General features: G+C 37.5%; 2 protein-coding genes across 3 annotated transcripts; both read left to right on the top strand.

Moving 5' to 3' along the window:
* The first annotated feature begins 215 nt into the window (after positions 1–215).
* Positions 216–3,551, top strand: LOC139606232 (uncharacterized). Its single transcript, XM_071458281.1, has 6 exons — positions 216–1,287; positions 1,402–1,710; positions 1,835–2,092; positions 2,278–2,394; positions 2,485–2,540; positions 2,657–3,551. The coding sequence occupies exons 1-6, from the start codon at positions 1,245–1,247 to the stop codon at positions 2,795–2,797; spliced, it is 924 nt and encodes a 307-aa protein (XP_071314382.1). The 5' UTR covers positions 216–1,244; the 3' UTR covers positions 2,798–3,551.
* A 137-nt stretch (positions 3,552–3,688) lies between these two features.
* LOC139606231 (signal-regulatory protein beta-2-like) lies at positions 3,689–10,408 on the top strand. Of its 2 annotated transcripts, none has more exons than XM_071458280.1 (6): positions 3,689–5,727; positions 5,874–6,203; positions 6,612–6,962; positions 7,177–7,305; positions 7,409–7,452; positions 7,533–10,408. In XM_071458280.1, the coding sequence occupies exons 1-6, from the start codon at positions 5,685–5,687 to the stop codon at positions 7,665–7,667; spliced, it is 1,032 nt and encodes a 343-aa protein (XP_071314381.1). In that variant the 5' UTR covers positions 3,689–5,684; the 3' UTR covers positions 7,668–10,408. The 2 variants fall into 2 exon arrangements, with proteins under 2 accessions (XP_071314381.1, XP_071314380.1); XM_071458279.1 differs by having other exon boundaries at positions 7,406–7,452.
* Positions 10,409–10,468: the final 60 nt, after the last annotated feature.

Raw genomic sequence — 10,468 nt, 5'->3', positions numbered from 1 at the left:
CTTGTCAAGCTGTACTTGACTCAGCTTCTACCGTTCTGAGATCAGTAATGATCTCACATCATAGGCATGTGCAGATGTGTGTGGAAACTAAAGCAGAGCATTAAGCATTAAAAGGCAGCTGTAGCAAGTCAATGAGCAAATTATACTGATTTATCATCTCTGTCCAAGATCTGCAGAACGTGTGAGAAGTTTGAGACAGAATATTATTACAGGAGTAGAGCAGCTCCTTTCACGAATAGCTCATTACTTGGGTTGCTTGCGGAGAGAGAGAGAGAGAGAGACAGAGAGAGAAAGAGAGAGAGGTGATGCCGGCAACCAGAGCAGAGTTAGCTAGTTAGTTAGCAGTTAGCAATATAGCTCTGAAAATACAGTGTAATGTATGTGCACTTTAGACTGTTTGTCAGTAAATAAATACTCTCTGTGCTTCAGCTACAGTCCAGACAGTGAGCCAGGAAGATTAACAACTAAACAACTCCTAGAATCCCTTCAGCAAGGATGAAGAACAGTGAAGATGTCCAGATTTTTTGCTGCTATTGTAGCAGAAATTGTACTGTTCCTTGCCCATCTGTAAAAGTCACCACGTCACTACAAATAGCCAACACTGAACATAATCTCAGGTTTGCAGAATCACTCAGCATCAAAGTTAAAACAATAATACACCCTATGAATCACAAAAAACTCTGTCTATTTTAGGGTGTTTGGAAACTAGGTTACCAACCACACATAAATATAGTAATCACAATCACAACACGAACACCTGCTACATTTTCTTCCTTTTGTGGTCAGTAGAATGAGATCATTTTTCTTGACTTTTCGTGACTGCCACAAGATTTCATTTTATTTCACTTACAGATATTTGGGGGCATGTTCAGATGAGTACCTGAGCGATCAGCAAAAAAATTAATCCAAACACTGGAGAATTAGTTCACATCAAGATCAAATTACATTAGTCATGAGGTGAGGAAAAAGCTGTTTTTTTGTTGTTTTTACTGTAGGTTTCAGTTATAGAAACCCACCATGACACATGAAACAAAAACTCTCTGTTGGTGTAGTTTCATGTGTTTAGGTTGGAAAGATGGTTGATATTATTTCCACTGACGCAGAACACAGTGAAACACCAGTGTAACAAGAAGCCAATCAGATTGTTCTCACATTGTTCCCTCCCACTTGATATGATTATGTGTTGATGAATTACTGTATAACACAGTCTGATTTTCAGCAGTCTGAAGTGGAATAACCAGAAAATGTTGATCATATTTTATTTACTGCTGATGCTCAGAGTGGGGCGTACGTATATATGTAAATTTACTCTGAATTTAAAGTATCATCATCCTTTGAAGTAATTTAAAATATGACATATATGATTTTTTTCACTGCTCTGTTTAATGTCTTTTTTTTCAGGAAGCACAGATGAGCCGATCTTTGAGACAAAGACTGTTCGTGTTGGAGATAATGTGACCCTCACATGTACCCGCAAAGCTTCAGGAAGCTTGTTTTGGATCAGGCTCGTTTCTGGAAACTTTCCTGAAGTCTTAGGAAAAACATATAGCTTAAAGACTGTTCATCGTCACATTACAACCACTGAGGAGCCTGAAACATTTGTTCTGCGTATTGCAAAAGCAGAGCTAAGTGATGCAGCACTTTACTACTGTATGAAAACATATCAACAAAGCGTTACATTTTTAAATGGAACAGACCTGAGAGTTAAAGGTAAAATAAAGCAACTGATTTCTCAGATTCCTTAAAAATTGCAATCCAATCAAGTTGTTTGAAAATTGTGTAGTTTTTTGTACAAAAAATTTTGAAGTGGGTTCTTTTCTTTTCAATATTCCAGGAACAGAACCTAATGTAACTGCAACCCCTACAGTCCTTTCAGAAGAGTCTCTGCAGAGTTCAACCCCCTCTGACTTTAATAACACTGAGGGAAACAGTGCTTATGGTTGTGACAAGAACCCTGAGGGAATCTCAACAGAGAAATGTATCTGCAGCTGCTCGAAGAACAGCAGCTCCTCTGGCGCTGGGACTTATTTCTGTGCTGTGGCCACATGTGAGGAGATATTTCCTGAAAACAGATCAAAACTTGATACTGAAGGTAAATGCATCATATTTCTATCTAATGAGGAAATTAACATATTTGTGTGTTTGATGAGGGTCCCATGTTTACTTCATATACTGAAACGTCTTATCATAAATAGTAAGTTACTCCAAATTACTTACTTTTTTATTTTTACTAATTAGTAACTTAAATTTTTGCTCTTTTTCATTTTGTGTCAGCAGAAAGCAGAAATCCAGTTCTCTCTTTGTTATGTGTTGCTTTGGCTATAAGTCTGATTGTTATAGCTTATCTCATTTATTCGATCAAGATACTCAAGGAAAATTCTCATGGTTATTATGGTAAGCAAAATCACACATACATTGATCTATCAAACAGCATTTGGCAAAAATGTATTCACATTAAAACTATGTTTTTATGTCATATTTCAGCTTCTGTTGCTCTACAAACAAATGCAACTGCAAATGCTAATCAGGAAAATCAGCAGGTAGGTTTTATTTTGAAAATAAGAGAAACAGCTGAAAAATGATAGTCATGTTTTTGTCTCTACTTGTGTAAATATTAACAACTGCCACCTCGCATCTTTGCCTAATGTTTCCCCAGACAGATGAGGATTCGTTGGTTTATTCTACACCGACCTTCATCAGCAGGCAAACTAGCGCTAGCAGAGCAGAAACAAGGGATACAAAAACGGCAGAAGAAGAGAATATCTACACTGATGTCAGAACTCTTGTGTTAGATTAATGATAATAATCTTAAAGTAATAATCTCATATAGTCTAAACACTGCATCTGCTGATTAATGCTATTTTTTCTGCACATTGTGAGGATATACTGAAACCTAATTTCACCTGTAAAGTAAGTAAAGCTAGTCTTTTATTTTCCATACCTAAATGTATTTGACATACTGTATATTTAACCTAAGAAACATATTTCTTTTTGACATTATATGTAGTTATATTTATTTTAGCAGTAGACCAATGACTGTATACATATTTTATCCTACTGTACAAATATGAAGCCAAAATATTTGAATACATCATTATGATGTGAACATACACCAGCATGATAAGAACTACCTAAAATAATAGACACCATATTTGGGAAAAATTTCTGTACTTTGATTTGTTAACATTCGCTAACATGGAGGGGGTGGGGTTTATGAACTATACTGCAGCCAGCCACCAGGGGGTGATTGAGATGCTTTGGCTTCACTGTTGGAGAGCTGTGATGTCATCCATCTTTATAATCATTACAATAGACATGCAGTAGGGATCACATAACTGAGTTTTTATCATCATCATTATGATGATAAAATGCTGATGTATCCATATGTATTTGTACTGTACATTTCTTTATGTATCAATGCCATGCCAAGGTTATGTACTGACAGGAAGTGGTGGGTGTGCAGATGTGCTGCTTCTTTCTTAATAGATACATGACAAGAGATACCAAACCTATCATAAAATCACAAATAAAACTTAAATTATTATGCATTATGTATTTCTGAAAACTTATTATTTTGCTTCTACATAGCCATCTTATAGAATGATGTGTTATGATGAGTTTATTTTGAAACCAACTCTGTCCATGGAGGGAGTTTGACATGATGGAATTTTTCTTAAAGCACTGTTACATACAACATACATCATATAAACCAACATGGAACCACTGCAACACACTACATGCCCAATAACTGACACAAAAAAGTGGTTTTTAAATGATAATCAAAGACTAGCGAACCCATAACTGAACCATGAAGCAAATATGAGTTATCAGTTATCTTAATTTGAAATTTAAAGGATATTAATGGTACTCCCCTGACATCATGAGGTTCATATTTGTGTCTTTGAGGGAAATGTCTTAATAGCTATTAAGTGGATTGCTGTGAAATCTGGTACACATTAATGCCTCACTCAATATAAATTGTAATCATTGTTGGTGATCTCCTGACTTTTCCCCCAGAATTTAAATTTTGACTAAATACACTGATATTCCCACCAACCTCAGCTGTAGTTTGTATTTATGCAAATTTGTGAAAAATATCAACATACAAACTAAGATGGCAATCATGGTAACCCTGTTAAACCCTGTTAGCATGTTAGCACATAAAGCACTGTTAGTATTGTCTCGTATTATCTAGTATTGTGTTTTTTTGTCACAGCCCAGGCTCAGAGAGCTAGAAAAAGATGGCAACCACTCAGTATCTTAGGTAAAGTAAACAATATGTTATTCACAACTACCACAAGTCTATCAGTCAGTGGTGGATGCTATGTTGAATGGCTGTGTGGATTTGTGAAGCAGTATTTAAACAAGAAAAAACAAACCAAACCATAGATATTTGTGGCGAACAATGAGGAGCTAGCTATAGCCTGGGCCCAGCGAAACAAGGTGCATGACATCAGGTCAGATGACCTCTCCCAGTTTAACTTGTGCTTTGGAATAAACATATGAAAAATAAAATAAACATTTCATCAACACAAAAGAAAAGTTTGCCAGTGAATTGGTATTTCTTACACTAATACATCATTGTCATCTTACGTTAGCTATGACAGCTATAGGTGAAAAGTAATTTTTCACACCTGTAAAATATGGAGCTTTGCATTAAGGGATTGGAAGTAGCCTACATGCAATGGATACTACATCTTTCATCCCATTTAGGAATTGTTGGGGACACTATATAACGCAAACATTTACACATTCAAAGTTTGGATACTCAAATAAAATGGCAGACAGTAAAGTAGTACACAGTAAAGTAAATAGTAAGTGTGTCTCAATTCTGGGGCCACATCCTTCAAAGAATTAATTTCAAGACCGATTGCATCACAGTGGCGCGATAAAGCTGACCCATTTCAAAGGTTCCTTCAAATGCAGCCAAGAAGCCCGTCCCTCATTTCCTGGGAAACAATGAATCCAATGGGTGGATCCTTCATGGCCAAACCTATCCCAAGATGCCACTGCACACCAGAGGCTTTTCAAAAAGAGATTCCACAAATAAAACAGCAGCCAAAGGTTAATAGGAAATCCTCTGTTGACCAGACTCATTTCAGTTCAGCCTCCACCACAGTCTATGCAGTCTTTGGAGGCAGCTCCCTCCTTGACCACATCCTCTGAAGGAGGCAACACTTTCAATGCAAGCTGACAGAGCTAATGTGTCTTCAGCATTGTAAGTTACTTCACTAGCCAGGTTTCCATCCAAATTTAGAACATATTTTAAACAAATTTCCAGAAAATCTGAAAAAAAAAAATGTGAATTAATGTGTTTCCATCCACAACTGTCATGTAAATAGTAGTTAAGTTGAGTTAAAGAGCTGAAGGTCCTAATTTTCCAGTTGGGTGCTATTAAACCATTGTAAAAGAAGAGGCTGCAACAATATAATTTAATTAAAAGGGCACAGGTTAAACTTAAATATTGCATTCATGTATGAACATTACAGTCTCCACTTGTTCATATGCTCAAGAAAAACCAAGTGAGACCAAGGTGACAGGAAGTGTACTTTTGAGCATCTTCTGTAAAAACCAATCAGACACACTTGACAGTTTTACACAGGACTGTGGCTACATTTAGAATTGTGGCCACACCACATCACCTCTTTTACTTACTGACATTCCAAGCAAGACACAGTGTCAAGATGATCCTGTTATGGGTGACATTATTTGCTCTTCATCACGTATGTAAGTGCTATCTAATTCTGTGTATGTAGTCAATTAAGAATTTACATGTCAACTAGATGTGTAGAAGTTATTTTGTTTTTGCAAGATACACTTTCTGAATCTTTGTTATTTACTGTTTCATGTATCAAATGTTTCATTTAATTCAGATTCGCTGGTTCCAGTGATCACAGTTCACCTGGGTGAGCCTGTCACCTTCACATGTACTTTGCCTGATGTTGGGATCAGCCATAGAACACTCTTCTGGTACAAGCAAAGTGCTGGGGATACTCTGAAATTAATTGTGACACAGCGGAAATTTGGAGAACCTGAGTATGCACCACAGTTTTCTGAATCCAGATGGGAGGTAAATAATGGTAAGAATTTTATCAACCTGACCATAGTGAGGACGACTCAAGAAGATGAGGGACTGTATCACTGTGCTATCACGGAGTGGATTAGTATTCCTGTGTGGAGTGGGACATATTTGATACTAAAAGGTAATAATATGATCTACTTTGGTTAAGTTTTACAAATACTTCTTTCACTGATTTAAAGCTGAATTGTGTTAATGTTTGAGAAAAATAACGCAGTCACAAAAATTTTACATTTACATCCATTTATTTCCAGATGTTTCTAGATGTCAGCCACTGATTCAAGACTGCGTTGTCTTAATTTTTTAGCAAACACTTTCAAAGGGGCTGCCAATTTCACTACACACTGATTTAAAACATATCTAATAAAACGAGGTACAGTCCCCAGTTCTTATTTTAACAGATCCTCATTTGCTAGAGTATAAGGTCAAATAATTTTACAAAGTTACATTTGAAATATTCGTAAATTCCCCTTAGGCTTTCAAAACATGCTTGGAAATCCCATTGTTTTTTTACACACTTTTGTATTTATAGGAAACTCTCAGAGGACATCAAAGTATGCTATTGTTCAGGAGCCAAAAATATCTGATCCAGTCCGTCCAGGAGACTCAGTGACTCTGCAGTGTTCAGTCCTCTCTGACTCTGACAACAAGACGTGTCCAGGAGATCACAGTGTGTACTGGTTCAGAGCCGGAGCAGATAAATCACACCCAGACATCATCTACACTGATGGAAGTGAATGTGAGAAAAGACCTGACTCTCTGAGGAGTTGTGTTTATCGCTTCACTAAAAACATCACCTCCTCTGATTCTGGGACATATTACTGTGCTGTGGCCACATGTGGGGAGATATTATTTGGAGATGGAACAAAATTGCATAATGAAGGTATCATTATTGTTCTTGTTCTCCATACAATTTTTGTTGTTTTTTTAATTAGGAAATGTGTACATTTCTGTATGAGATTATACTTTAAATTCAGTAAAATACTATAATATAATATACTTTAATAATACTATACATTTAAAATCACTTCACCAGGAGGGGATGTAAAACATTGTGTACTTTTGCTCATTGTTTCTCTCTTTTCATCACGTCTCAGGAACCAGCGTGTGGTCACAGATGGCCACTGCAGTTATATTTCCGCTGTTGGCTATCTTGGTTACAAGTCTGATCGTTATAGCCTTCCTCATTTGCGTCATCAAGAAAACCAACTGTGACCGTGGCAACGGTAATAGAAGTTAGTCATTGTTCTCTGTTCAGGAGTATTACATTCAAGCTACTGCATCCTGATTTATTCTTATCTGTATATTTTCTATTTCATAATCCAGCAGCTGTTGCCCTGCAAAAAAACGGTGGAGGTCAGAAACGTCAACAGGTAAAGTATTTAAAGTTCAGATGAACCTTTTTTTGATTCTTATTTTTTTCTCTAACTTGTTGTATAATATCTTTTCTCAGAGAGATGAGGACATGTGGGTTCATTCTACTGTCATATTCACCATGGTGAAAGCTGACAGTTGCGTAATACAGGATGCAAAAGCAGCAGAGAGAGAGAGGATCTACGCTGCTGTGAAGGCTCTAGGGTTCGATTAGTGAGTTACACCTCTGTTTTGCAACATATATTGTATGATGTGGTTTATGTGAGGCTGTTTAGAGCTAAAGGGTTTGTTATATGTGGCTATTAGGTCAGGCTGTGAAAATGGATACATTGCATCCGCTTCATTTTGTTCCCTTACCACCAACTGTTTGCCTCTTAAAAAACACTGGCAACCTCATTTTTATCATTATTGTTTTGTTACTATCAATATTATTACCTGTTATTGTGTTCATGATTATTGTTCTCATCATCATAATGTTGTCATTGTGAGAATCACAATTAGGATTTTCACTTATCTTTATACATCCTTCTTTATACTTGTTTACTGGATTCTGATAACTCTGCTGATGTTTTTGTTTTGTTTTCATTTATTTTCTTCTTGCTTACATTTTATTTTGTTCACAACATGTTTTCAATAAATGAGATCAGTCAATCAAATCGAAGTCTGAAATGGTCGTATGAAAGAGGGAACAAGTCTTTCAGCTAAATCTGCATACATTGATAAATCTCAACTAAGATAACATACCTCCTGCACTATGAACCTCCTGACTGAGGGCAGGGCTGGGGCTTTCTGGTGTGTTTTTAAAAAATGATGAAATTTTCCTCCCCATCTTGACCTGGAGATCTCAAACTGATTGAACCTGTGATTGTGGTTACTCAGCTCACCACCATAAGATTCACACAGCTCTCCTTTACCTGCTACTACCTACTATTCATAGGTGTCAACCTTAACTGAAAACAACAGTTCCCGTAGCCCGCTGATTCTAAAATAATCCAAAAATTTTCACGCGTAGATGTAAAGGAAGTAAATCACCCTCAAGTGTGTGATTGAAGACTACCTTCAGGTTATCGCAGCCAGTCGCAGGTTGCAGCATAATAATGTTAGAAGACTGAGTATTGTGTTCACTACTGCAGAGGAAAAGTCCTGTTTGAAAATGCCCCCACAACATCTTGCGTCCATCCTTCATCAACACAGTGGTCTGGGCCGCTAAGGCTAGTTACCAGCTACAAGCTAGACTCAAATAGTCTAAAGGAACCAGTGAAGGAGGTAACAATGTTCTCATCAGGATCAGCTTTTCAGTTTTGAACGGGTCAAAGTTATTCTGGCTGGGCCCTTTAACTACAGACAGGAATATGGTTTGCCTTTATTGACAGTTTCCAACTGGTAGTCTCACTAACAAAAATGTTATAATTCACCAGACACGCTAGCCACCTTCAACAACATGATATAATTTTTTTAGATGTTTTTCTAAATCATATTTTGATACTGAGGTGTCTTACTTACCCACAACAATTTGTATTTGTTACAAGTCGAACACTGGGATATCATGCAAAAATGAAACGTAGTATCCTATCTATCATGTAGAATTTTTGCTGTGAACTGTGTAGGCCAATATATCCATTAATTTAGAACACTGACATTTTAATTCTGTTTAAGGAGATACCACCTTGTTTGGACGATTTGACTGGACAATCATTTGTTGATTTCAGGGCAAAAGAGAGATCGACTGCTGCGTGAGCTAGATTAAATTTCAAAAAGAGAAAGAGCCGTGCACAGCACTATCAGTTCTTAAGCTAAACAGATGGTCAGTGCTTTCAAATCAATATAGAGACAATCAAGTCAAGCAGGAAACTTTTAGCTCTACCTCCAGTCTTACCTAAATTGGTTTCTAGGTTCTTATAGTCTCAATAGAAAATGCACTTGCAGTAATCTTTAATAATCTATTCTTTAACATTCAAGCCCTCGCCAAAAGAGTTGATTAATACTATCAGGGCCATGCAGGTAAATCTCTTTGCATGTTGTACACCAGCGTTTTAAATCTAGTGTCTGTGGCGACTTTCCTGTGCGTCACACTGGTAGCTACGTGTTTTACATCAACCCACGGGTTTGTCAGAGCCAAAGAGGGTGTTCTGATCTCTGCATGTATATTGTTAACATACAGTGCATCCGGAAAGTATTCACAGCGCTTCACTTTTTCCACATTTTATGTTACAGCCTTATTCCAAAATGGATTAAATTCATTTTTTACCTCAATATTCTACACACAATACCACATAATGACAAAGTGAACAATTTTGCAAATATATTGAAAATAAAAAACAAAAAAAAAATCACATGTACATAAGTATTCACAGCCTTTGCCATGACACTCAAAATTGTGCTCAGGTGCATCCTGTTTCCACTGATCATCCTTCAGATGTTTCTACAACTTGATTGGAGTCCACCTGTGGTAGAATCAGTTGATTGGACATGATTTGGAAAGGCACACACCTGTCTACATAAGGTCCCATAGTTAACAGTGCATGTCAGAGCACAAACCAAGCCATGAAGTCCAAGGAATTGTCTGTAGACCTCCGAGACAGGATTGTATCGAAGCTCAGATCTGGGGAAGGGTACAGAAAAATTTCTGCGGCAATGAAGGTCCCAATGAGCACAGTGGCCTCTATCATTCATAAATGGAAGAAGTTCGGAACCACCAGGACTCTTCCTAGAGCTGGAAGCCTGGCCAATCTGAGCAATCAGGGCAGAAGGGCCTTAGTCAGGGAGGTGACCAAGAACCCGATGGTCACTCTGACAGTGCTCCAGTGTTGCTCTGTGGAGAGAGGGGAACCTTCCAGAAGGACAACCATTTCTGCAGCACTCCACCAATCAGGCCTGTATGGTAGAGTGGACTGATGGAAGTAAAAGGCACATGACAGCCCGCCTGGAGTTTGCCAAAAGGCACCTGAAGGACTCTCAGACCATGAGAAACAAATTTCTCTGGTCTGATGAAACAAAGATTGAATTCTTTGGCCT

Source organism: Trachinotus anak, unplaced genomic scaffold (assembly GCF_046630095.1).
Source record: "Trachinotus anak isolate AG129_WGS33_773 ecotype Australia unplaced genomic scaffold, CSIRO_AGI_Tana_v1 ptg000021l, whole genome shotgun sequence".
Lineage (NCBI taxonomy): Eukaryota > Metazoa > Chordata > Actinopteri > Carangiformes > Carangidae > Trachinotus > Trachinotus anak.
Note: the sequence above shows the minus strand (reverse complement) of the source record. Positions and strands in the feature narration are given on the sequence as shown.

Excerpts from the sequence above, each read along its gene's own strand:
- LOC139606231 (XM_071458279.1), top strand. The coding sequence starts at position 5,685 with ATGATCCTGTTATGGGTGACATTATTTGCTCTTCATCACGTAT. Across the intron at positions 5,728-5,873 it reads ATTTGCTCTTCATCACGTAT|ATTCGCTGGTTCCAGTGATC; the intron begins GTAAGTGCTATC and ends CATTTAATTCAG. Across the intron at positions 7,306-7,405 it reads CAACTGTGACCGTGGCAACG|CAGCTGTTGCCCTGCAAAAA; the intron begins GTAATAGAAGTT and ends TTCATAATCCAG.
- LOC139606232 (XM_071458281.1), top strand. The coding sequence starts at position 1,245 with ATGTTGATCATATTTTATTTACTGCTGATGCTCAGAGTGGGGC. Across the intron at positions 2,093-2,277 it reads ATCAAAACTTGATACTGAAG|AAAGCAGAAATCCAGTTCTC; the intron begins GTAAATGCATCA and ends TTGTGTCAGCAG. Across the intron at positions 2,541-2,656 it reads CTAATCAGGAAAATCAGCAG|ACAGATGAGGATTCGTTGGT; the intron begins GTAGGTTTTATT and ends ATGTTTCCCCAG.